This window comes from Dendrobates tinctorius, unplaced genomic scaffold (genome assembly GCF_039654945.1).
Source record: "Dendrobates tinctorius isolate UK_male_01 unplaced genomic scaffold, ASM3965494v1 ptg000120l, whole genome shotgun sequence".
Lineage (NCBI taxonomy): Eukaryota > Metazoa > Chordata > Amphibia > Anura > Dendrobatidae > Dendrobates > Dendrobates tinctorius.
This window is the reverse complement of record NW_027361788.1, coordinates 6696736-6724397: the sequence shown is the minus strand read 5'-3', so window position 1 is coordinate 6724397 and position 27662 is coordinate 6696736. Positions and strand designations below refer to the sequence as shown.

Genomic DNA, 27662 nt, shown 5'->3' with positions numbered 1-27662 from the left:
TATGGGGGAACAATATGGAGCTTCTAATGGGGGCAGTATATGGGGGAACAATATGGAGCTTCTAATGGGGGCAGCATATGGGGGAACAATATGGAGCTTCTAATGGGGGCAGCATATGGGGGAACAATATGGAGCTTCTAATGGGGGCAGCATATGGGGGAACAATATGGAGCTTCTAATGGGGCAGCATATGGGGGAACAATATGGAGCTTCTAATGGGGGCAGCATATGGGGGAACAATATGGAGCTTCTAATGGGGGCAGCATATGGGGGAACAATATGGAGCTTCTAATGGGGGCAGTATATGGGGGAACAATATGGAGCTTCTAATGGGGGCAGCATATGGGGGAACAATATGGAGCTTCTTATGGGGGCAGCATATGGGGGAACAATATGGAGCTTCATATGGGGGCAGTATATGGGGGAACAATATGGAGCTTCTAATGGGGGCAGCATATGGGGAAACAATCTATGGAGCTTCTTATGGGGGCAGTATATGGGGGAATAATCTATGGAGATTCTTATGGGGGCAGCATATGGGGGAATAATCTATGGAGCATTTCCCACCCTAGGCTTATACTCGAGTCAATAACTTTTCCCAGTTTTTTGTGGCAAAATTAGAAGGGTCGGCTTATACTCGGGTCGGCTTATACTTGAGTATATACGGTAATTAACAGCACCTGTAACTTACCTGTGGCACCTAACAGGTGTTGGCAATAACTAAATCACACGTGCAGCCAGTTGACATGGATTAAAGTTGACTCAACCTCTGTCCTGTGTCCTTGCGTGCACCACATTGAGCATGGAGAAAAGAAAGAAGACCAAAGAACTGTCTGAGGACTTGAGAAATCAAATTGTAAGGAAGCATGAGCAATCTCAAGGCTACAAGTCCTTCTCCAAAGACCTGAATGTTCCTGTGTCTACCGTGCGCAGTGTCATCAAGAAGTTTAAAGCCCATGGCACTGTGGCTAACCTCCCTAGATGTGGACGGAAAAGAAAAATTGACAAGAGATTTCAACACAAGATTGTGCGGATGTTGGATAAAGAACCTCGACAAACATCCAAACAAGATCAAGCTGCCCTGCAGTCCGAGGGTACAACAGTGTCAACCTGTACTATCCGTCGGCATCTGAATGAAAAGGGACTGTATGGTAGGAGACCCAGGAAGACCCCATTTTTTACCCTGAGACATAAAAAAGCCAGGCTGGAGTTTGCCAAAACTTACCTGAAAAAGCCTAAAACGTTTTGGAAGAATGTTCTCTGGTCAGATGAGACAAAAGTAGAGCTTTTTGGGCAAATGCATCAACATAGAGTTTACAGGGGAAAAAAAGAGGCATTCAAAGAAAAGAACACGGTCCCTACAGTCAAACATGGCAGAGGTTCCCTGATGTTTTGGGGTTGCTTTGCTGCCTTTGGCACTGGACTGCTTGACCGTGTGCATGGCATTATGAAGTCAGAAGACTACCAAGAAATTTTGCAGCATAATGTAGGGCCCAGTGTGAGAAAGCTGGGTCTCCCTCAGAGGTCATGGGTCTTCCAGCAGGACAATGACCCAAAACACACTTCAAAAAGCACTAGAAAATGGTTTGAGAGAAAGCACTGGAGACTTCTAAGGTGGCCAGCAATGAGTCCAGACCTGAATCCCTGTGGAGAGATCTAAAAAAATGGCAGTTTGGAGAAGGCACCCTTCAAATATCAGGGACCTGGAGCAGTTTGCCAAAGAAGAATGGTCTAAAATTCCAGCAGAGCATTGTAAGAAACTCATTGATGGTTACCGGAAACGGTTGGTAGCAGTTATTTTGGCTAAAGGTTGTGCAACCAAGTATTAGGCTGAGGGTGCCAATACTTTTGTCTGGCCCATTTTTGGAGTTTTGTGTGAAATGATCAATGTTTTGCTTTTTGCTTCATTCTCTTTTGTGTTTTTTCATTTAAGACAAATTAAATGAAGATAATAATACCAAAGAATTCGTGTTTGCAATCATTTTCAGGAAGAAACTAAGTATTATCTGACAGAATTACAGGGGTGTCAATACTTTGGGCCACAACTCTCTCTTCTCTCTCTTTTGGTCACAACTGTAGGGGCATCAATGATGGATTGGTCTTCCACCTCTGCGTTCAAGGACTGCATCCTGCTGACTACGCTAAAATGTAAAGCAGGTAAAAGGATGCAGTAACACAAAGGTGCAGAGCAAGGGTTAACAGGAGTGCGGTTTAATCTAATATCTAAAGCTCAAGTGTGTGTGTATGTATGTAAGTATGTATGTGTGTATGTGTGTATGTCAGGGATTGGCATCCGCACCGTCGTAGCTACAGCCACAAAATTTGGCACAGTCACACGACTTGGACACCAAGAGCGTCATAGGCTATGTTGTGAGGTGAAATTTTAACCCCGCGCGTTCCAATTCACCAAACAATTTTGCCCCTATCTACATAATGGGGAAAAAGTGTGTGTGTATCAAGCCCCGCCCCTCATTATGATGTCATAATGGTTGCCATGGCGACACTGATGTCATCATAAGTTGCAAGCCCCACCGCTCATTATGATGTCATAATGGTTGACTATGGGATGGAGGATGTGTGATGGGTATATGGGCACTGGACTATGGGATGGAGGATATCTATGACGGGTATATGGGCACGGGACTATGGGATGGAGGATATGTATGATGGGTATATGGGCATGGGACTATGAGATGAAGGATGTGTGATGGGTATATGGGCACTCGACTATGGGATGGCGAATATGTATGATGGGTATATGGGCATAGGACGATGGGATGGAGGATGTGTGATGGGTATATGGGCATGGGACTATGGGATGGACGATGTGTGATGGGTACATGGGCACTCGACTATGGGATGGAGGATATGTATGATGGGTATATGGGCACGGGCCTATGGGATCGTGGATATATATGATGGGTATATGGGCACGGGACTATGGGATGGAGGATAATTATAATTTGCTATAACTAACCACAGTTAGTTACTATGCCCAGGCAGCGCCGGGCTCTTCAGCTAGGTAACAATAACAGGGAGATAACAGGAAGGGGAAAGACAAGTTAAACAGGATAAATGTGCTTCAATGCAACAGTCTTTCCATCAACTTTAACTTATCGTGACTCAGCTGTCTTTTAGTCGCCTTTAGTCCAATAGATGACGTAATCCCGGCAGAAGCAGACACTGCGTCTTCAGATTTTCCTGTCCAACACACGATCACGCTTCTGGTGGCAGCAGACGGTCTCTGGTTTTGCCCACTGAGCCCCTACTCCATTGAATGGCAGAGCCAAATTGTGATTCTCCGCACAAGTCTCTCCTCAGCATGTGCTCCCCTGTGCACCTGCCAACAACTTGATGCACGAACCATGATGTCTCACTTGGCACACCCGCCGGTACCTTAACATCTGCACCATGCAGCTACACTCAGCGTCCATCTCTCTGTACACCCATCGGTACCCCTGAGTCCTCACTGACCCCCGTCCTGGGTCTCTGCTCTGCGTTTCCATTCACTCCGCAGCACACAGCCAGTCCCTGCTCTCTCTCTTCTTTGGTGGGAACTTTCTGCCTTTTCCTGCACTAAACCCTGCGGTCTCCCCACGCTTACCACGTCCCCTCCTCTCAGGTCATGCGTTCTTTCCGTCTCCTTACTGGAGACGACCTTGGATCTTGGTAGTTCCGGACCCGGAGTATCAGAGGAACCCACAGCCCAGTCCTCTTCCTTACAGTTGTGCACCTTTACCTCCCCCTTCCAGACACTGTCAAACACAGGTCAATAGCTGACCTAGCAGTCTGAGACCATACGGAGCTGTATTTGGCAGCATCTAGGAGAGAGGTGTAAAGGAACATGCCCCCAGAGAAGACCCTGAAGAAACGCCCCGTTGGATTACAAGAAGAGATTTCACATACTGTGCTCCAAAGCAACAAATGTAAGCATTTCTGCAATGGAGCGACACAGTTCAAAACTGAAAAGAGAGGCAGAATCAGGGGAGATCAGGGATTATTAGTCACATAGTTCAACTTTTTTTTTTTAAATCAAGTGACAGACAGGTACTCCTTAACAAGTTGATTGTTCAATATAATATTAATTATTTTCCGTTCCGGAAACCACTGGCAAACAAACTCTGTACCTATGACCAGGCCAATTTCAAACCCATGGTTGCAACAAAATTTAGCTTAAAAACTGGTATAATTATCTTTTTTTATGTTCTTGTTACTATCCAGTTACTTTCATCCTTATTTTAGACCATACTTAGTTATTTAGGTATTTTTCTCTCTAGTAGTGCAACACTTACCTTCTTCTAGCCATTTCTTAAAGTCCTCACCAAGAACTTCTATTTCATCCACTTTTTCAGTGGCATGTGCTTTGTAAATATATCTGTCCACATTTAGATCGACCTGACTCACAGCAATTTCTAGGGAAAAGTCAAGTTACAAAAATGTCAGTGTAAAACATGCAAGTCTAAGACATATAAAATTTCATGCTTTCTAAAAAGGCACCTCGATCCCTTACAGCAGTGGTCCCCAACCTTCCTTACCTTGAGAGCCGCATTAAGCTCTGATAGGTATTTAAAAACTACATTCAGCAATACCCCTCCTACTTACATCATAACGGCACCAAGAGCCCCAAACTCCCCATATAATAATTTGGTATCCCAGGACCAATTCTGCTGCTGAGTTAAGCCGCTGTTGTGTGGCAGTAGATTTGTTCCAATGTGCCAGTACTACTGTGTGCGCTGTGAGTTAGGCGATGTAATACATTGCATGTGCGTATACTGAGTATTCATAAATATACATTGTAAATTGTACTTTGCTGCCATCTACTGGTCCATGTATGTGTATGAAAGTTAGGGGATTAATTTTGCCACAACAAGCTGCCCTTAGAAATGGCTGGGAGGAGCCTCACAATTTAATTCTTCTGTGAGCCGGTTCAAACAAGTCTAGTCCTGTCTAATCAAGGCAGAGGAAGGAAGCTGCACTGCTCCATGAATCCATTCCAGTCCACACTGAGGGAACATCATTTTCCACATAGTCGCCTAAACAAAGGAGTGTGAAGCATAAGTCAGGAAAAATAAACCTGGACAAGTTCTTTCCTGCATACTGCTCTTCCTATGAAACCAAATCCACATGTCTGCCACACCACAAACTTTGCCTGACCTACTCCCTACAATAGGGAATGTTAGGGCCTAAATGGTGAGTACTTCCATGCTACTAGTGTGTCACCACAGGGAGCCAACCTGTGTAGGTCCCTCCAACAGTGTTGCATTACTATGTTCCACCTGCCCTGAGAAGCCTTAAACCTGCTTGTTTCATAAGAAGACAACACCTTCTTTCATACACACAATATGCAGTATAACCTGTACTGTGAATTACTGCCACTTTACCTTTAAGTGACAGACACTGTAACAAGTTTTATCCTTCAGTAAAGTATTACGTTTACAAGTTCACCCATGTTTCTAGCTACTTTAAATTGCAAGAACATCATGGGCGCTCCAACACCTGCACAGGAGCGCCCCCAGGGGTTCTTATACCATCTCTAAATGTGCTACCTCCCGCTATTGACAACTGTTGTGGACATAGAGGAAGTGTTTAGGGGTCCAGCAACCAACTTTAGCTGCGATGACATTAAAATCCACTGCCGGTGGAACTACATGTCCTAGTTGGCACCTCTGCAACATTTGGCACTTCTCCTGTGGCTCACCGTAATGACAACTTGAAAGCTTTCCCACAGAAAGCACACCAAAACCTTGTGCCACCATTCCATTATACACGGTATATTTCAATGAGTTCCCACTTTAGTCCCTTTCTGTAATTTTGCAAGTAAAATCACCACACTTTCTCACCCAACTTCAAGCATCCCTCTAAATAGCCATATCCTCTCCTCCCCACCAGTATATACACATCTAGATCTGCTCTTTGGTGAAGGGCTACTCACAAAAGTCACCATATGAAAAACTTCTCTGTATAATGGATTGCTAACACACCAAGCTACCAGATCGCCATGAGGAACACAGTATGGGCCCACAAGCCAAGTGTGTTTCCAGCACTGGCTGACACGAACAGAAAATGGCCCCTGTGCAAGAACCATACATGGAGCCCTTTGCAGCCCAAGAGCTCCTAAAAATGCAAAATTGCATCTGTTTTGGTGATAGAAACAGGCCCCCTTACCTGTTCGGCCCCTGTACGATTGCACCAATGATATGTCCACCTTGTTGATATATGAAACAGTTGTGGACTTCTTTGTGTGAAGGAGGACTTTATGCTGATCTGACAATAGATGGCGATGTTGTGTAAAGTTTCCTTGCTTAATGTATTGTAAGAGAAAAGGACTTTTTTGTACTTTCAGTTTTGTGTTTACCTACTTCCTGATGCAGCACTGAATGACTGTGCATTTTTCCTTTACCTCATGTTCTGAGAAGTAAAAGCTTGTTATCCCATGTTATCTACTATGTGAAGTTTTCTACTGCAACTGTGGGTATCCAGGAGCTGTGCAACAAGCTGTGCAACACGCCTTTGGTCTCCAATGCTAAAGCTTGGAGATGCCTGCCTTAAAGTATTGAGTTTCATATGATTACCCCCATCGCTGTATAAGTGAAGGGGCGTTTCTTTCACCCTAACATCTGGTATAGCAACAAACACTTGAGATCTTTAAGGGGTTTGCATAAAGAAAAAATTTTGGGGTAAGAGGACAATGCTTAAAGTTTACCTGTGAATTAATCATTACTCAAGGCATAAGTAAAAAAAATACAGAGGCATAGAAGCATATTATGCTGCATAATGACATAAAATGAATAATAGGGTAATTTTTCTTCTCCCTCCTTACATACACACCAGACATACATTTCTATGGGTCTCCGTTCCTCAACACTTAAAATAAGTTTCCTAAATTAAACTTTGTCTATTCACCTTATGGAGGTGTGTCACAACTAGAGTTGAGCGAATTTGTTCGGGTTCCCTCTTATTCGGCACCGATCAGCAGTTCAGCTGGCGCGATCCAGGAAGCCGGGTTCCCTCTGCAGCTTATTCGGCAAGTGCTATAGCTTGCCAAATAAGAGGGAACCCGAACAAATTCGCTCAACTCCAGTCACAACTGAATTTGAAAATAAAAAAGTTTTAATAAGTTGTAGCCATTATTATAGTGGTTTGAAAAAAACACTATATTGTAATCCGAACGCTGCTAACTTATTCTTCTTATTATTATTAAGTTGATTTCCGCAGTTAATGCGGCCCGAACCGCTACACGCACAGACTCCGTTGAGGTGTCGTTTCGAAGCCAGCGTCCATGAGAGGTGTGCTAAGTATTTTTCGTGTCGATCGGATTTGTAGTTTTTGCGCAATTTGCGTTTGAAAATTTTTTTTCCCGTCATTGGAATGCACTGTGTCAATGCTTTTCAATGGGAAGCTTAAAACGTGCCCTGAGGCGATTGAAATGGCAGTTGAGCTCATTGATATGTGCAGGCAGACCCAGTTACTATGCCAACGCCTACGAACGTCACATGACATCTCCAGAACATAGCTTCTGCCACATAATATCAGCTCTTAAAGCTAAACCCACAGCACAAATGCAAATCTAGCTTCATCACATGACGCATGCCCCTGAGAGAGAATGTGTGCGCCAAAATGGATTTAGAAGCCCAGTGAGCCACCCTGGCTCTTAAAGGGCCGACGCGCCAAAATGAGTCTTAAAGGGCCGGCGCGCCAAATCGAAAGCTGAGTGACCCAAGGCTCCAAATCGGAGGCTGATAGACCCTGGCCTACAAAAAGGAGGCTGAGCAACCCTGGCATCCAAATCGGAGCCAGAGTGGCCCCGCCCATCAAATCGGACCCAGAGTGGCCTCGCCCACCAAATCAGACCCAGAGTGGCCCCGCCCACCAAATTGGACCCTGAGGAGCCCCATCCACAAAATCGGACCCTGAGGGGCCCCACCCACAAAATCGGACCCTGAGGGGCCCCACCCACAAAATCGGACCCTGACTGGCCCCGGCCACAAAATCGGACCCTGACGGGCCCCGGCCACAAAATCGGACCCTGAGGGGCCCCGGCCACAAAATCGGACCCTAAGGGGCCCCGGCCACAAAATCGGACCCTGAGGGACCCCACCTACAAAATTGAACCCTGAGGGGCCCCAACCACAAAATTGGACCCTGAGGGGCCCCAACCACAAAATCGGACCCAGAGTGGACCCGGCCACAAAATCAGACCCTGAGGGGCCCCAACCACAAAATCGGACCCTGAGGGGCCCCGGCCACAAAATCGGACCCTGAGGGGCCCCACCCACAAAATCGGACCCTGAGGAGCCCCGGCCACAAAATGGGAACCTGAGCGGCCCATCCACAAAATCGGACCCTGAGGGGCCCCAGCCACAAAATCGGACACTGAGGGGCCCCGGCCACGAAATCGGACCCTGAGGGACCCCGGCCACGAAATCGGACACTGAGGGGCGCTGGCCACAAAATCGGACCCTGAGGGGCCCCAACCACGAAATCAGACCCTGAGGGGCCCCGGCCACAAAATCGGACCCTGAGGGCCCCCAACCACAAAACCGGACCCTGAGGGGCCCCAACCACAAAATCGGACCCTGAGGGGCCCCAACCACAAAATCGGACCCTGAGGGGCCCCACCCACAAAATTGGACCCTGAGGGGCCCCGCCCACAAAATTGGACCCTGAGGGGCCCCGCCCACCAAATCGGACCCTCAGGGGCCCCGCCCACAAAATCAGACCCTGAGGGGCCCCGTCCTCAAAATCGGACCCTGAGAGGCCCCGCCCACCAAATCGGACCCTGAGGGGCCCCGCCAAACAAATCGGACCCTGAGGGGCCCCGGCCACAAAATCGGACCCTGAGGGGCCCCACCCTCAAAATCGGACCCTGAGTAGACCCGGCCACAAAATCAGACCCTGAGGGGCCCCAACCACAAAATCGGACCCTGAGGGGCCCCGGCCACAAAATCGGACCCTGAGGGGCCCCACCCTCAAAATCGGATCCTGAGGGGCCCAACCAACAAAATCGGACCCTGAGGGGCCCCAGCCACAAAATCGGACCCTGAGGGGCCCCAGCCACAAAATCAGACTTGGAGGAGCCCCGGCCACAAAATCGGACCCTGAGCGGCCTAACCACAAAATCGGACCCTGAGGGGCCCCGGCCACAAAATCGGACCCTGAGGGTCCCCAGCCACAAAATCGGACCCTGAGGGGCCCCAGCCACGAAATCGGACCCTGAGGGGCGCCGGCCACAAAATCGGACCCTGAGGGGCCCCAACCACAAAACCGGACCCTGAGGGGCCCCAACCACAAAATCGGACCCTGAGGGGCCCGAACCACAAAATCAGACCGTGAGGGGCCCCGCCCTCAAAATCGGACCCTGAGAGGCCCCGCCCACCAAATCGGACCCTGAGGGGCCCCGCCAACCATATCGGACTCTGAGGGTCCCCACCCACAAAATCGGACCCTGAGGGCCCCCAACCACAAAATCGGACCCTAAGGGGCCCCAGCCACAAAATCAGACCTTGAGAGACCCCGGCCACAAAATCGAACCCAGAGGGGCCTCGCCCACCAAATCGTACCCTCAGGGGCCCCGCCCACAAAATCGGACCCTGAGGGGCCCCACCCACAAAATCGGACCCTGAGGGGCCCCACCCACAAAATTGGACCCTGAGGGGCCCCACCCACAAAATCAGACCCTGAGCGCCCCCAACCACAAAATCGGACCCTGAGGGGCCCCAACCCCAAAATCGGACCCTGAGGGGCCCCGGCCACAAAATCGGACCCTCAGGGGCCCCGCCCTCAAAATCGGACCCTGAGGGGCCCCGCCCTCAAAATCGGACCCTGAGAGGCCCCGCCCACCAAATCAGACCCTGAGGGGCCCCGCCAACCAAATCGGACTCTGAGGGGCCCCACCCACAAAATCGGACCCTGAGGGCCCCCAACCACAAAATAGGACCCTAAGGGGCCCCACCCTCAAAATCGGACCCAGAGGGGCCTCGCCCACCAAATCAGACCCTCAGGGGCCCCGCCCACAAAATCAGACCCTAAGGGGCCCCGCCAACCAAATCGGACTCTGAGGGGCCCCACCCACAGAATCGGACCCTGAGGGCCCCCAACAACAAAATAGGACCCTAAGGGGCCCCGCCCTCAAAATCGGACCCTGAGTAGACCCAGCCACAAAATCAGACCCTGAGGGGCCCCAACCACAAAATCGGACCCTGAGGGGCCCAGGCCACAAAATCGGACCCTGAGGGGCCCCGGCCATAAAATCGGAACCTGAGGGGCCCCGGCCACAAAATTGGACCCTGAGCGGCCCAACCACAAAATCGGACCCTGAGGGGCCCCGGCCACAAAATCAGACCCTGAGGGACCCAGCCACTAAATCAGACCCTGAGGGGCGCCGGCCACAAAATCGGACCCTGAGGGGCCCCAACCACAAAATCAGACCCTGAGGGGCCCCGGCCACAAAATCGGACCCTGAGGGCCCCCAACCACAAAACCGGACTCTGAGGGGCCCCAACCACAAAATCGGACCCTGAGGGGCCCCAACCACAAAATCGGACCCTGAGGGGCCCCGGCCACAAAATCGGACCCTGAGAGACCCCGGCCACAAAATCGAACCCAGAGGGGCCCCACCCACAAAATTGGACCCTGAGGGGCCCCGCCCACAAAATCGGACCCTGAGGGGCCCCGCCCACAAAATCGGACCCTGAGGGGCCCCGCCCTCAAAATCAGACCCTGAGGGGCCCCGCCCACCAAATCGGACCCTGAGGGGCCCTGCCAACCAAATCGGACCCTGAGGGGCCCAACCAACAAAATCGCCACAAAATCGGACCATGAGGGCCCCGGCCACAAAATCGGACCCTGAGGGTCCCCGGCCACAAAATCGGACCCTGAGGTGTCCTGGCCACAAAATCAGGCCCTGAGGGGCCACACCCACAAAATCAGACCCTGAGGGGCCCCACCCACAAAATTGGACCCTGAGGAATCCCGCCCACTAATTCAAATCCTGAGGAGCCCAGGCCACCGAATCGGATCCTGTGGGGCCCCACCCACCAAATCAGACCCTGAGGCCAAAGTGGCCCCTGAGAGGCACCCACATTTAAAACGGATCCTGAGTTGAAAGTCTTGCAGGGGCAGCAGCCAAGTCTCTCTTAAAGGGGCAGCCCAGGCACCATTTCAAACCACTATCTGTACTTCCTTCAGGAAATACACATCTAGTTATAGTGGTTTGAAAAAACCACTATATTGTAATCCGAACGCTGCTAACTTATTCTTCTTCTTCTTCTTCTTCTTCTTCTTCTTATTATTATTATTAAGTTGATTTCCGCAATTAATGTGGCCCGAACCGTTACACGCACAGACTCCGTTGAGGTGTCGTTTCGAAGCCAGCGTCCATGAGAGGTGTGCTAAGTATTTTTCGTGTCGATCAGATTTGTAGTTTTTGCGCAATTTGCGTTTGAAATTTTTTTTTCCCGTCATTGGAATGCACTGTCTCCAATGCTTTTCAATAGGAAATGGCAAAACGTGCCCTGAGGCGATTGAAATGACAGTTGAGCTCATTGATATGCGCAGGCAGACCCAGTTACTATGCCTACGAACTTCACTTGAACCCCAGCACAGAGCCTCTGCCACATAATATCAGCTCTTAAAGTGAAACCCACAGCACAAATGCAAATCTAGCTTCATCACATGACACATGCCCCTGAGAGAGAATGTGTGCGCCAAAGTGGATTTAAAAGAAGCCCAGTCAGCCAAACTAGCTCTTAAAGGACCAACGCGCCAAAGTGATTGTTAAAGGGCCAGCGCACCCAAATGAGTCTTAAAGGGCCGACACACCAAATCGGAGACTGAGCCACCCCGGCCTCCAAATCGGACAATGAGCCACCCCGGCCTCCAAATCGGAGGCTGAGCCACCCCGGCCTCCAAATCGGAGGCTGAGCCACCCCGGCCTCCAAATCGGAAGTTCATCGACCCCGGTCTCCAAATCAGAGGCTCTTTGACCTCGGCCTCCAAATCAGAGGCTGAGCCACCCCGGCCTCCAAATCGGAGGCTGAGCCACCCCGGCCTCCAAATCGGAGGCTGAGCCACCTTGGCCTCCAAATCGGAGGCTGAGCCACCCCGGCCTCCAAATCGGAGGCTGATCGACCCCGGCCTCCAAATTGGAGACTGAGCCACCCTGGCCTCCAAATCGGAGGCTGATCCACCCCGGCCTCCAAATCGGAGGCTGATCCACCCCGGCCTCCAAATCGGAGGCTGATCCACCCCGGCCTCCAAATCGGAGGCTGATCCACCCCGGCCTCCAAATCGGAGGCTGATCCACCCCGGCCTCCAAATCGGAGGCTGATCCACCCTGGCCTCCAAATCGGAGGCTGATCCACCCTGGCCTCCAAATCGGAGGCTGAGCCACCCCGGCCTCCAAATCGGAGGCTGAGCGACCCAGGCCTCCAAATCGGAGGCTGATCCACCCCGGCCTCCAAATCGGAGGCTGATCCACCCCGGCCTCCAAATCGGAGGCTGATCCACCCCGGCCTTCAAATCGGAGGCTGATCCACCCCGGCCTCCAAATCGGAGGCTGAGCCACCCCGGCCTCCAAATCGGAGGCTGATCGACCCCGGCCTCCAAATCGGAAGTTCATCGACCCCGGCCTCCAAATCAGAGGCTCCTTGACCTTGGCCTCCAAATCGGAGGCTGAGCCACCCCGGCCTCCAAATAGGAGGCTGAGCCACCCTGGCCTCCATATCGGAGGCTGATCGACCCCGGCCTCCAAATTGGAGGCTGAGCCACCCCGGCCTCCAAACCGGAGGCTGATCCACCCCGGCCTCCAAATCGGAGGCTGAGCCACCCCGGCCTCCAAATCGGAGGCTGAGCCACCCCGGCCTCCAAATCGGAGGCTCATCGACCCCGGCCTCCAAATCGGAAGTTCATCGACCCCGGCCTCCAAATCAGAGGCTCTTTGACCTCGGCCTCCAAATCGGAAGCTCAACGACCCCGGCCTCCAAATTGGAGGCTGAGCGACCCCAGCCTCCAAATCTTACCCAGAGTGGCCCCGCCCACCAAATCGGACCCTGTGGGGCCCCGCCCACCAAATCGAACCCTGAGAGGCCCCGCCCACCAAATCGGACCCAGAGTGGTCCCGCCCACCAAATTGGACCCAGAGTGGTCCCGCCCACCAAATTGGACCCAGAGGGGCTCCGCCCACAAAATCAGACCCAGAGGGGCCCCTGCCACAAAATCAGACCCTGAGGGGCCGCGGCCACAAAATCGGACCCTGATGGGCCCCAGTCACAAAATTGGACCCTGATAGACCCCGGCCACAAAATCGGACCCTGAGGGGCCCCAACCACAAAATCGGACCCTGAGGGGACCCAACCACAAAATCGGACCCTGAGAGGCCCCGCCCACCAAATTGGACCCAGAGTGGTCCCGCCCACCAAATTGGACCCAGAGGGGCCCCACCCACAAAATCGGACCCAGAGGGGCCCCTGCCACAAAATCGGACCCAGAGGGGCCCCGGCCACAAAATCGGACCCTGAGGGGACCCAACCACAAAATCGGACCCTGAGGGGACCCAACCACAAAATCGGACCCTGAGGGGCCCCACCCACAAAATCAGGCCCTGAGGGGCCCCACCCACAAAATCAGACCATGAGGCCAAAGTGGCCCCTGAGAGGCACCCACAGTTAAATCGTATCCTGAGTTGAAAGTCTTGCAGGGGCAGCAGGCAAGTCTCTCTTAAAGGGGCAGCCCGGGCACCATTTCAAACCACTATCTGTACTTCCTTCAGGAAATACACATCTAGTATTATTATTACTATTCAGTTGATTTCCGCAATTAATGCGGCCCGAACCGCTACACGCACAGACTCCGTTGAGGCCTTGCTTCGAAGCCAGCGTCCACGAGTGGTGTGCTAAGTATTTTTCATGTAGATCGGATTTGGAGTTTTTGCGCAATTTGCGTTTGAAAAAACATTTTCCTCAATGCATTTCAATGGGAAAATGTTGCCATAGGGAAAACATGGGACAGTCGTGAGGTGGCAGTTACGCTCATTGATACGCTCACCCAGTTACTATGCCAACGCCTACGAACTTCACATGACCTCTCTAGGACAGCGTTTCTGGCAGATAATTTCAGCTCTTAAAGCGAAACCAACAGCATAAATGCAAATCTAGCTTCATCACATGACACATGCCCCTGAGAGAGAATGTGCGCCAAAGTGGATTTAGAAGCCCAGTGAGCCAAACTGGCTCTTAAAGGGCCGACGTGCCAAAGTGATTCTTAAAGGGCCAGCTCACTGAATTGAGTCTTAAAGGGCCGGCGCGCCAAATCGAAAGCTGAGTGACCCCAGGCTCCAAATCGGAGGCTGAGCCACCCGACCTCCAAATCGGAGGCTGATCCACCCTGGCCTCCAAATCGGACCCAGCGTGGCCCCGCTAAAAAAATCAGACCCTGAGTGGCCCCACCCACCAAAACGGACCCAGAGTGGCACAGCCCACCAAATCGGACCCTGAAGGGCCCCGCCCACCAAATCGGACCCAGAGGAGCACTGCTCACCAAATCGGACCCAGAGTGACCCCGCCCACTAAATCGGACCCTGAGGGGCCCCGCTCACCAAATCGGACCCTTAGTGGCCACACCCACCAAATCGGACCCAGAGTGGCCACACCCACCAAATCGGACCCAGAGTGGCCCCGCCCACCAAATCGGACCCCGAGGGGCCCCACCTACCAAATCGGACCCTGAGGGTCCCCACCCACAATATCGGGCCCTGAGGGGCCCCACCCACAAAATCGGACCATGAGGCCAAAGATGCCCCTGAGAGGCACCCACAGTTAAAACGGATCCTGAGTTGAAAGTCTTGCAGGGGCAGCAGGCAAGTCTCTCTTAAAGGGGCAGCCCGGGCACCATTTCAAACCACTATCTGTACTTCCTTCAGGAAATACACATCTAGTATTACAATTATAATGCGCCAATCACAAGTTATTCAGTTGATTTCCGCAATTAATGCGGCCCGAACCGCTACACGCAAAGACTCCGTTGAGGTGTCGTTTCGAAGCCAGCGTCCACGAGAGGTGTGCTAAGTATTTTTCGTGTCATTCGGATTTGTAGTTTCTGTGCAATTTGCGTTTGAAAATTTTTTTTCCCGTCATTGGAATGCACTGTCTCAATGTTTTTCAATGGGAAACTTAAAACATGCCCTGAGGCGATTGAAATGGCAGTAAAGCTCATTGATATGCGCAGGCACACCCAGTTACTATGCCAACGCCTACGAACGTCACATGACGCCCCCAGGACAGAGCTTCTGCCACATAATATCAGCTCTTAAAGTGAAACCCACAGCACAAATGCAAATCTAGCTTCATCACATGACACATGCCCCTGAGAGAGAATGTGCGCCAAAGTGCGCCCCCGCCCACCAAATCGGACCTTGAGGGGCCCCGCCCACCAAAACGCACTCTGAGAGATCCCGCCCACCAAATCGGACCCTGAGGGGCCCCGCTCACCAAATCGGACCCTGAGGGGCCCCGCCCACAAAATCAGGCCCTGAGGGGCCCCACACACAAATCAGACCCTGAGGCCAAAGTGGCCCCGGAGAGGCACCCACAGTTAAAACGGATCCTGAGTTGAAAGTCTTGCAGGGGCAGCAGGCAATTCTCTCTTAAAGGGGCAGCCCGGGCACCATTTCAAACCACTATCTGTACTTCCTTCAGGAAATACACATCTAGTTTAATATTGCTGATTCGTGGGGTCTGGGTCAAAGGAAATGCTCAAAGGAAAAGGTGTAAACTACCATAGCTAGAAATATCAACGTTTTTCTTAAAGTTTAACTCTTCTTTAATATACATAAATATTATTAAAATGATCCACTAACCAATGTTCTTGTGATGTATTACGACTTCTTTTTTCTTATCGGAGAGAAGTTGGACGACGCTACAGGCCATTTTCTCTACTGTTTTAATGATGGTCATTGGTCCTTTGATTATCTGAAATGTAACGTTTCCCATATTTATTTCAATTTCATTCAAAATTTGGGTCCCAGTAACACCAACATTTTCTTAAAAAAATATATATTTAATTTTACCAGAGTAACTTCTGACCAAACTTCTGGATCATGTTGTTCAAGAAGTTCCCCGGTGACTTGAACGAAATGGTGACTCAGTTCTTCCAGAGTTTCTTTGCTGTCCTGTATATCCACATCTGAGACTTCCTTCAAAAACTGGATGATGCCTAAAACGTCTACTGAGTCCAGAGGACTTATTTCCATTTCCAGACCTCGTTCAATGGCCTGAAGGCATTCCAAAGCCTCTGGTGCAGTAAAATGGGTAATGTCACTAGTTAGTGGGTTTTCAGGAATCTAAAAAAGAAAAGCCCATGTAATTTATGTACTTATCAGGTCCACCACAGTGGAAGCTGCTAAACATTGCTACCTCTCTACTAAATGCAGAGCTGCCAACACAACAGAGTCCCTGAGTTCTAGCACCTTTTTTGGGTGGGGGGATGATCTCAGGGTCAGATCAAAGTTGATGGCGACTGTTGTCCAAAATATTCAAAATAAGAGGAAAGACAAGTTCAAAAGATTATTTATAAGATTGCTTATTTTCGTTTATATATTCTTTTGATACGGCATTATTATTGGTACATGTGCATGTGAGCTTGGTCATAGCTCCACTCCCCAGGTTCGCTTTCACTTTCCTCCTTCTTCTCTTACTCTCTCACAGACTAACTAACCTCACCTCCAGGCCAGAACTTATAGGGAAGCTCTCCTGAAACCAGGTGTTAGAGCTCACCCTTCTGGTCTGAAGTTAAGAAAAGTGTTGGATGCTGGTGTTACCTGGCAAGGGGAACCCTCCTTGCTTCCAGGCATGACATCACCCCCTGTGAGGGAGGCAATGCCACAGTGGCAACCAGACTCCTGGGGTGCCACATTTGCTTATCACTGAATAATCAGAAGAAAGTCTTCTCCCTAAAAAATGGGACTAGCAATAATCTGAACAATGGAGGGGCTGAATCCTGTGGTCCTTTAACAAAAACAAACCCCATGTGTTTTAATTTTGTCACCCAGTTTAATAATAGCAACCATAAGAGACATCTTTGAAAAATTTTGGTATCTTTTAATCAAAGACCCAATTTTAAAGAATTTGTTACCAAAAAAACCTGGTAAAACCTTTAAGAGGGGCTGCACCATAAGAAATTTGATAGCACCCAGTAATCTAAAAAAAACACAGATTTTATTTGTAGGTCTTCAAAAGTCATCTCCAGAAATTCATCCCTGGACCTGTACAAATGTGGATCGAGGAATTTCTGCACATATAACATTATACAACTTGGGCCTCGCTCGATCACTTCATACAGTACTGGTGAGACCTTTGAGATTAAGCAATATCTGTCTTGCGACAGTGACTATGTTATTTACGTAGTCACGTGCTGCTGTTGCCTCCAAAATGTTGACCACACTGCACAAACAGTCAGAGCAAGTATGAATGGACACCGTCACAACACAATTATCGGCTTCCTTCAGCATAGCTTGTCATGTCACATGTTATTAAAACATAATAAAAAATTTCAAATAATTGTTACAACAGTAAAAAATATACCTTCTCGAGTGTTGAATCACAATCAAATATTATTCAAGAAGGAATTTTTTTGGGATATTTTGTTTACAAACTCTGTACCCGAATGGTTTGAATGATGTGATAGAGATAGTTTAGTATTATTATATCAACATAGTGGTTAGATTTCTTATACTTTTTATTTTTCCTGTTTTTATAAATGTTGTATTTAGAATCAGTTGTCTGTCGCCTACATCTGTTGTTTTTTTTTTTTTTTTATTCTATTAAGTATTTTCAGTTACTTTATCATGGTTTTATTTCGGGTTTTTTATTTTTTTGCAATAGGCCATATTGGAGCTATAATGTATGACATTGATTACGTTCTACCAGAGTTTAATATTTTAAGATATATGGTTCATATTTGCATATAAATTCATTTTGCCTTGAAGTGAATTACACCCCTTATCCACCTATGCTAATGAATTAAACTAATCAGGAGGAGTAAGCAAATCAAGTGGAGTATTGGTGCTGGTAGCAAACAACCCTCCCATTCCCTTTGCTAAAAAGGTTTTAAAAAGACATGGCTTTCTTTTCAGTATGGTTGTAAAATTAACCTGATGAAGGCTTTTGCTTTTTCAAGCCAAAACGTGTTGTTTTTACTTGGTATATGTAGAATTTAAAACTTTTTCAATAAGCCACTTTAGCACATAATATAATTTTCGGGAGCGCCGGCACCAGAGTGGTTTTCTGCATCTTTTTATTGTCCATTCATACTTATCTCTTAGATATCTACCACATTTACGTGGTTCTATTGGCTATCATGCCAGTCATAAGGTTTGTATTTCAGTGCCAATTTTTGGCCTAGGTAACATGTTAATAACATACATATACACACATTAGATATATGTACATACCGTATTTTTCGCTTTATAAGACGCTCCGGATTATAAGACGCACCCCAAATTTTGAGGAGAAAAATAGGAAAAAAACTTTATTTTTAATAAAATGGTGGTGCATCTTATAATCCATGCGTCTTATTGCTTACCAGGGGTGGTGATGGAGGAGGCCGGAGTGGAACATTGCTGCTGGGATGAGGGGGTGTTTTGATGTGCAGCGTGCCGCTGCCGGTGTCTGTTACTGCCGCCGCCCTCTGTCCCCTGATGCTTGCCACCACCGCCACGCTCTGTCCCCCGGTGCCTGCTTGCCACCACCGCTGCACTCTGTCCCCCAGTGCTTGCCACCACCGCCACGCTGTCCCCCGGTGCCTGCTTGCCACCACCGCCGCGCTCTCCCCCGGTTCTTACCGCCACCACCACGCTCTGTCCCCCGGTTCTTACCGCCACGCTCCTATCACCCGGTGTTTGCCGCCATCGCCGCGCTCTGTCCCGTTCTGAGGGTACTTGCCGTGGCACTCTGTGCCCTGATGCTGCCGCTGCGCTGTCCGCCACCGCCGCGCTCCTGTCCCCCGGTGGTTTCTTCCGCCGCGCTCCTGTCCCCCGGTGGTTTCTTCCGCCCCACCGCCGCCGCCGCGCTCTGTCCCGTTCAGCGTGGGGGGGTCTCTGTCGCTCCATGCCTGCTTTCTTCCTGGAAAATGTCCGCCGCGCATGCGCAGACGGACATCTCGGCACTGAAATCTCGGGAGATGAGATTTCAGCGCTGAAATCTCATCTCCCGAGATTTCAGTGCCGAGATGTCCGTCTGCGCATGCGCGGCGGCCATTTTCCAGGAAGAAAGCAGGCATGGAGCGACAGAGACCCCCCCACGCTGAACGGGACAGAGCGAGGCGGCGGCGGTGGGGCGGAAGAAACCACCGGGGGACAGGAGCGCGGCGGTGGCGGACAGCGCAGCGGCAGCATCAGGGCACAGAGTGCCGCGGCAAGTGCCCTCAGTGGCAGCGCAAATGTATATCCTCTTTGTAAGACGCACCCCCTTTTTCCCCTCAATTTTGGGGGAAAAAAAGTGTGTCTTACAAAGCGGAAAATACGGTATATTAACATGTTACCTAGGCCAAACACTGGCACTGAAATACAACCCTTATTAGTGTGTGTGAGTGTGAGAAAGTGTGTGTGAGTGTGAGAAAGTGTGTGTGAGTGTGTGTGTGTGTGTGAAAGTGAGAGAGCATGTGAGTGAGTGAGTGAGAGAGCATGTGAGTGAGAGAGTGTGTGTGAAAGTGAGAGAGTGAGAGTATATACATATATATACACACACACACACTGGCATGCAAAGGTATTCACCCTCTTAGCAATTTTTGTGTTTTGCTACCTCACAACCTGGAATTTCACAGTTTTTTAAGGGTTTTCATCAGTTCAAGTAGAGAACAACTGAGCATTTGGTTTTCTTTTTATTGGGAAGGAAACCACAAATATGACAAAATAACTCAACTTCAGTATGCATAACTATTTGCCCCATTCATTACTTTGTAGAGCCTCTTTTTGCAGCAATTACAGCTACAAGTCGCTTTGGATAAGTCTCTATGAGCTTAACACATCTGGCCACTGGTATTTTTTCCTCATTCGTCAAGCTCGATGGTTTCCTCTGGTGAACAGCAATCTTGAAGTCTGACCACAGATTCTCCATTGGACTAAGGTCTGGGCTATGACTAGGCCACTCCAGAACATTTACATGTTTCTCCTTAAACCATTCGAGTGTTGCTTTTGCAGTATGTTTTGAGTCATTGTCTTGTTGGAAGTTGAACCTCCATCCAGTCTCAAATCACTGACAAACAGGTTTTGCTCAAGATTATCCCTGTATTTCATACCATCCGTCTTTCCCTTGACTCGGACCATTTTCCCTGTCCCTGCTGCCAAAAAAAATATTCCCACAGCATGGTGCTGCCACCACCATGTTTCACTGTGGGGATGGTGTTCTTAGGGTGATAAGCTGTGTTGGATTGTTAGAAGACATAGCGTTACCTTGGACAAAAAGTTGCATTTTGGTCCCATTTGACCACAGCACCTTCCTTCATATATTTGGGGAGTCTCACGTATGTCTTTTGGCAAACTCAAAATGAGCCTTCAATTTTTGTGTTTAACCCCTTACCTACATTGGACGCACTATTCCGTCCATGTGACCTGGGACCTAAGTCCCAAAGATGGAATAGTACGTCTAGTGAGATCAGCGGTGCTCACGTGGTGAGCGCCGATGATCGTGGCCAGATGTCAGCTGATTATCACAGCTGACACCCGGCACAATGTGTCAGGGGCGGTCACAGACCGCCCCAACATGTTAACCCCTTGCACACCGCAATCAAACACGATCGCGGTGTACCGGGGGTTAAAGGGAAGCATCGGCAGGGAGGGGGCTCCCTCCATGCTTCCCTGAGCCCCCCACAGCAGCGCAATGTGCAGCGCTGCTGCGGGGGTCTCTTTCCCTACAGGTCCCCGGATCCAATATGGCGACGGGGACCTTTGGGGGCCTGCAGGGAGCTGACTTCCTCAGTGCCTGCAAAGTGCATCTGTGATGTGACAGATCAGCGATCTGTCACAGGACAGTGATGTGCCCCCTGGGACAACCTAATAAAATTAAAAAAAAAAAAAAAGTGTAAAAATAATTTTTAAAAAATCGCTAAATAAATTCCAAAAAAAAAAAAAAAATATTCCATAATAAATTCATTTCTTGGAAATAAAAAAAAAAAACAATAAAAGTGCACATATTTGGTATCGCCGCGTCCGTAACGACCCGCCCTATAAAACTGTCCCATTAGTTAACCCCTTTAGCAAACCACTTAAAAACTAAAAATAAAAAACGAAGCAAAAAATAATGATTAATTATCATACTGCCGAACAAAAAGTGCAACAACGCATGATCAAAAAACGCATATAAATATGCATGGTACCGCTGAAAACGTCATCTTGTCCCGCAAAAAACGAGCAGCCACACAGCGTCATCAGTGAAAAAATAAAAAGTTATAGCTCGCAGAATAAAGTGATGCAAAAATAGTTATTTTTTATATAAAATTGTTTTCATTGCATAAAAGCGCCAAAACATAAAAAAATGACATAAATGAGGTATCGCTGTAACCGTACTGACCCGAAGAATAAAAGGGCTTTTTTCAATTTTACCGCACGCGGAACGGTGTAAGCGCACCCCCAAAAAGAAATTAATGAAACGCTGGTTTTTGTTCATTCTGCGTCCCAAAAATCGGAATAAAAAGCGATCAAAAGATGTCACGTGCCCGAAAATGATACCAGTAAAAACATCAACTCGTCCCGCAAAAAATAAGACCTAACATGACTCGGTGGGTCAAAATATGGAAAAATTATAACTCTCAATATGTGGTGATACAAAAACTATTTTTACAATAAAAAGCGTCTTTTAGCGTGTGACAGCTGCCAAACATAAAACCCGCCATAAATAGTAAATAAAACCCCCCATTATCACCCCCTTAGTAAGGGAAAAATAATAAAATTAAAAGAAAATGTATTTATTTCCATTTTCCCATTAGGGTTAGGGTTAGGGCTAGGGTTAGTGCTAGGGTTAAGGTTAGGGCTAGGGTTAGGGCTGAGATTAGGGTTAGGGGTGTGTTGGGGTTAGGGTTGGAGTTAGAATTGGGGGGTTTCCACTGTTTGGGCACATCAGGTGCTCTCCAAACGCAACATGGCATCTGATCTCAATTCCGGCCAATTCTGCGTTGAAAAAGTCAAATGGTGCTCCTTCCCCTCCAAGCTCTGCCATGCACCCAAACAGTGTTTTATCCCCACATTTGGGGTATCAGCCTACTCAGGACAAATTGAAAAACAACTTTTGGGGTCCAATTTCTCCTGTTGCCCTTAGGAAAATAAAAAATTGGGGGCAAAAATATAATTTTTGTGGAAAAAAATATGTTTTTTTAATTGTACGGCTGTACGTTATAAACTTCTGTGAAGCCCTTGGGGGTTCAAAGCTCTCACCACACATCTAGATAAGTTCCTTTGGGGGTCTAGTTTCCAAAATAGGGTCACTTGTCTTGTGGGGGTTTCCACTGTTTAGGCACATCAGGGGCTCTCCAAACGTGACATGGCGTCCGATCTGAATTCCAGCCAATTTTGCATTGAAAAAGTCAAACGGCGCTCCTTCCCTTCTGAGCTCTGCCATGCACCGAAACAGTGGTTCCCCCCCCCACATATCAGGTATCAGCATACTCAGGACAAATTGCACAATAACTTTTGCAGTCCAATTTCTCCTGTTACCCTTGGTAAAATAAAAAATATTGAACTTGAAGTATTTTTTTGTGAAAAAAAGTTAAATGTTCATTTTTTTAAATATTCAAAAAATTCCTGTGAAGCACCTGAAGGGTTAATAAACTTCTTGAATGTGGTTTTGAGCACCTTAAGGGGTGCAGTTTTTAGAATGGTGTCACTTTTGGGTATTTTCTATCATATAGACCCCTCAAAGTGGCTTCAAATGTGATGTGGTCCGTAAAAATAAAATGGTGTTGCAAAAATGAGAAATCGCTGGTCAAATTTTAACCCTTATAACTTCCTAACAAAAAAAAAATTGGTTCCAAAATTGTGCTGATGTAAAGTAAATATGTGGAAAATGTTACTAATTAAGTTTTTTGTGTGCCGTATCTCTGTGATTTAAGAGCATAAAAATTCAAAGTTGGAAAATTGCAACATTTTCAAAATTTTCGCCAAATTTCTGTTTTTTTCACAAATAAACACAAGTTATTTGAATGAAATTTTACCACTAACATGAAGTACAATATGTCACAAGAAAACAATGTCAGAATCACTGGGATCCATGGAAGCGTTCCAGAGTCATTACCTCATAAAGGGACAGTGGTCAGAATTGTAAAAATTGGCCCGGGAGTTAACGTTCAAACCACCCTTGGTAGTGAAGGGGTTAAGTAAAGGCTTTTTTCTGCCCACTCTTCCATAAAGGCAGCATCTATGGAGTGTATGGTTTATTGTAATAATATAGGCAGAGACTGCAGTCTCTGGTTGGGGACTCTGCAGCTCCTTCAGGGTTACCTTTGGTCTCTGTGCTGAGTCTCTGATTAAAGGGAACCTGACAGGTCCCCACTGCCCCCAGAACCAACAGCAGCTGTGCCTGCATTTGTAAATACCCTTCCTAAAAGTCTTTTTATTAGATTATACACAAACAAATCTTGAGATAAACTATTTCTAAAGTGGGTTTATGATATGGAAGTGAGGCCGTTGACTAGTCGATGGGTGTTCGTGTCCTCAGACTAGTCTGCCCACTTGGCATGTTAACAATCTCAACAATAGCATGCAAAAAGTTATTGACCACTCCCACTTTGAAACATGGAACCACAGCCTATGCATATGTCGACTTCAGACATGGGATAGTTCTTGCCATGTCCATGGATACACTTTACCCCCCATTAAACTCCCTAAGTCCTGAAGTCCCATCACTTGGATACTGTTCAGTCACCTGGCACACCTGAGGCTCTTTGCCAGGATGAAGACCAGCACTATTGGCAGGACAGATGAACTAGGAGTTGAGCCAGCCAATGCTGCAGTCCATTGGTTCTGAAATTTGGTCAGTTTCACCATCTCTCTGTACCAAGGTACTATGTGAACCTCACCCCCTGGCATTTTGAACCCTGGTTATCCTCAGCATATCTCCACTGAACAGAGGGCTCCAAACCCCCCAAAACCCCAAGCTGCACCAGTGATGCTATGACATTGCAGCACTGTCACCTTCCAGCAGGACAGCTCCTTCATGCTTTCCAGCTGTGTTTGCAATGCTGTAGCTACCTTTACCAAGGACATTCAATATTTACACTTCACTTAGGTGTTCTCTTTGGGACTTCTGGCCAGCATCCAAAACAGTAATTGTAGTGATTGACACACTCAGGTAGGCATTAAATAGTGTTCACACAGGCAATGCAGTTTGGTCCAAACATATGCAGTTTTATTGATTCCATAAAACGCCAAGCGATTCAAAACCAAAATGGTCTCTTTGGCAAATTAACAGTTCTTTCAGCAGGCACATATGTCAGTGCGCTCACTCGAACAGATTAAAGTCCTTTCTCCAGGAGCAAAACTTTACACACAGAAGAGGTGGGTTCCTACCAGTCTCGTTATCAACGTCAGCTTGAACTTTGACAGCTTCTAGCGGCAAACAGAATTGTATATCTCCATGCACAGTTTACACCAAACGGGCGGTAGTTTCCACACGTTACTCTGCAGCTCCAATACACAGACTGCTCAGGTTTCCAGCTGACCTGTGCATTCTCCATTTAGAAAGAGACTCTGGCCTGTCTCTCCTAGCTACAGCTAACATTTTGGCTGGTCACTCACCAGCTTCAATACACTCCCCTCTGCTTAAGATTCAGCTGACTGACACAGGGTGAACTCATTTCCAGGATCTTAGTCAAAGCTAGCCAGGTGCATCTAATTAAGACCTACAGTACTAGGATTTAACCCAGATACATACATAAGATATGATGCATATAATACATACATAGGATACATACAGTGGGGAAAATAAGTATTTGACACACTGCCTATTTTGCAAGTTTTCCTGCCTACAAACAATGGAGAATTCTGTAATTTTTATCATAGGTACACTTCATCTGTGAGAGACAGAATCCAGAAGATCACATTGTATGATTTTTACATAATTAATTAGCATTTTATGGCACAAAATAAGTATTTGATACAATAGAAAAAAAACAGAACTTAATATTAGATCCAGAAACCTTTGATTGCAATTACAGAGAAGTTTCCTGTAGTTTTTGACGAAGTTTGCACACACTGCAGCAGGGATTTTGGCCCACTCCTCCATACAGATCTTCTCCAAGGTCTTTCAGGTTTTGGGGATGTCGTTGGGCAACATTGAGTTTCAGCTCCCTCCAAAGATTTCCTATTGGGTTCAAGTCTGGAGACTGGCAAGGCCACTTCAGGACCTTGAAATGCTTCCTACAGAGCCACTACTTAGTTGCCCAGGCTGTGTGTTTCGGGTCATTGTCAAACTGCAATCCCCATGCACAATCCAGCTTTAATACTCTTACTGAGGGAAGGAGGTTGTTGGTCAAAATCTTGCGATACATGACCCCATTCATCCCCCCTTCAATACAGTGCCGTCGTCCTTTCCTCTTTGCAGAAAAGCACCCCTAAAGTATGATGTTTCCCCAACCGTGCTTTATGGTTGGGACGGTGTTCTTGGGGGAGTATTCATACTTATTCATCCAAAACGCTGAGTGGAGTTAATACCAAAAAGTTCTATTTTGTCTCCTCTGATCATAGGACCTTCTTCCATGCCTACTCTGGATCAACCACATGGTCATTGGTGAACTTCAAATGGGCCTGGACATGTGCTTGCACGAGCAGGAAGACCTTGCGTGTAGTGATGGGCGAGCACTAAAATGCTCGAGTGTTCGTTGCTCGGGTCGAGCAAATTGGAATGCTTGGTGCTCGACCCGAGCAATGAGCCCAATGTAAATTTATGGGAAACTCAAGCATTTTTACTGCGCCCCATCCTCCTCGGCGGTCTGCTGATGGACTAAAAATTGCAGAAATCGATGAGAGCGACGCTGATCGCGGCCGGATGTCAGCTGATTATCACAGCTGACATGCTGGCACTGTGTGTCATGGGCGGTCACGGACCACCCCCGGTATGTTAACCCCTGGCACACTGCGATCAAACACGATCGCAGTGTACCTGGGGTTTAGGGAAGCATTGGCAGGGAGGGGGCTCCCTCCGTGCTTCCCTGAGACCCCCGCAGCAGTGCGATGTGCAGCGCTGCTGCGGGGGCCTCCTTCCCTGCAGGTCCCCGGATCCAATATGGTGGCGAGGACCTTCGGGGGCCTGCAGGGAGGCAACATCATCAGTGCCTGCAGAGCGCAGGCATGAGGAAGCCTGCTGCAGTGCCTGTGATGTGTCAGATCAGCGATCTGACACATAACATTGATGTCCCCCCTGGGACAATGTAATAAAGTGAAAAAAAAAGTGTAAAAATAATTTATAAAAAAAAATCGCTAAATAAAAAAAAAAATATTCCCTAATAAATTCATTTTTTGGAAATAAAAAAAAAACAATAAAAGTACACATATTTGGTATCGCTGCATCCGTAACGACCTGCCCTATAAAAGTGTCCCACTAGTTAACCCCTTTATTGAACCCCTTAAAAAATAAAAATAAAAAACAAAGCAAAAAATAATGCTTTATTATCATACCGCCGAACAAAAAGTGCAATAACCCGTGATAAAAAAGACAGATATAAATAACCATGGTACCGCTGAAAACATCATCTTGTCTCGCAAAAAATGAGCCACTATACAGCATCATCAGCAAAAAAGTAAAAAAGTTATAGCTCACAGAATAAAGCGATGCAAAAATAATTATTTTTTATATAAAATTGTTTCATTGCATAAAAGCGCCAAAACATAAAAAAAGACATAAATGAGGTATCGCTGTAATCATACTGACCCAAAGAATAAAACCGCTTAATCAATTTTACCACACGTGGAACGGTGTAAACGCACCCCCCAAAAGAAATTCATGAAATGCTGTTTTTTCTTCATTCTGCATCCCAAAAATCAGAATAAAAAGCTATCATAAAATGTCATATGCCCAAAAATGGTACCAATAAAAACGTCAACTCGTCCCGCAAAAAATAAGACCCCACATGACATGGTCGGTCAAAATATGGAAAAATTATAGCTCTCAAAATGTGGTGATGCAAAAACTATTTTTACAATAAAAACCCACCATAAATAGTAAATCAAACCCCCCTTTATCACCCCCTTAGTTAGGGAAAAATAATAAAATACAAAAAATGTATTTATTTCCATTTTCCCATTAGGGTTAGGGTTAATGAAATTTTACCACTAACATGAAGTACAATATGTTGCAAGAAAACAATGTCATAATCACCGGGATCCATGGAAGTGTTCCAGAGTTATTACCTTATAAAGGGACAGTGGTCTGAATTGTAAAAATTGGCCCGGTCATGAACATGCAAACCACTCTTGGGGGTAAAGGGCTTAAAGACTCACAATAAAACATACAAAAACGAAAACAAAATCGATTGTCCTGGGCAATATGTTAAGGAACATCCTTTTCAGGGTAATGATTTGTATATAAGGCAAAATAAATAACCAAAACAGAAATGCTCCTCCACACCTTGGGCTATGTTCACGCGTAGCGTTTTTGATGCATTTCTCAACTTTAGCATTGTTT

At 47.6% G+C, this 27662-nt stretch overlaps 1 protein-coding gene across 1 annotated transcript in view; it reads right to left on the bottom strand.

The window, feature by feature from the left end:
• ADGRD2 (adhesion G protein-coupled receptor D2) overlaps positions 1-27662 on the bottom strand; it is a 739028-nt gene that overhangs the window by 648636 nt on the left and 62730 nt on the right. The window contains exons 8-11 of the mRNA XM_073541421.1: positions 16064-16336; positions 15854-15965; positions 4293-4412; positions 3907-3962 (exon numbers count right to left, since the gene is read on the bottom strand). Coding sequence (XP_073397522.1) covers positions 3907-3962; positions 4293-4412; positions 15854-15965; positions 16064-16336 — 561 coding nt within the window. The remainder of the gene's footprint in view (positions 1-3906; positions 3963-4292; positions 4413-15853; positions 15966-16063; positions 16337-27662) is intronic.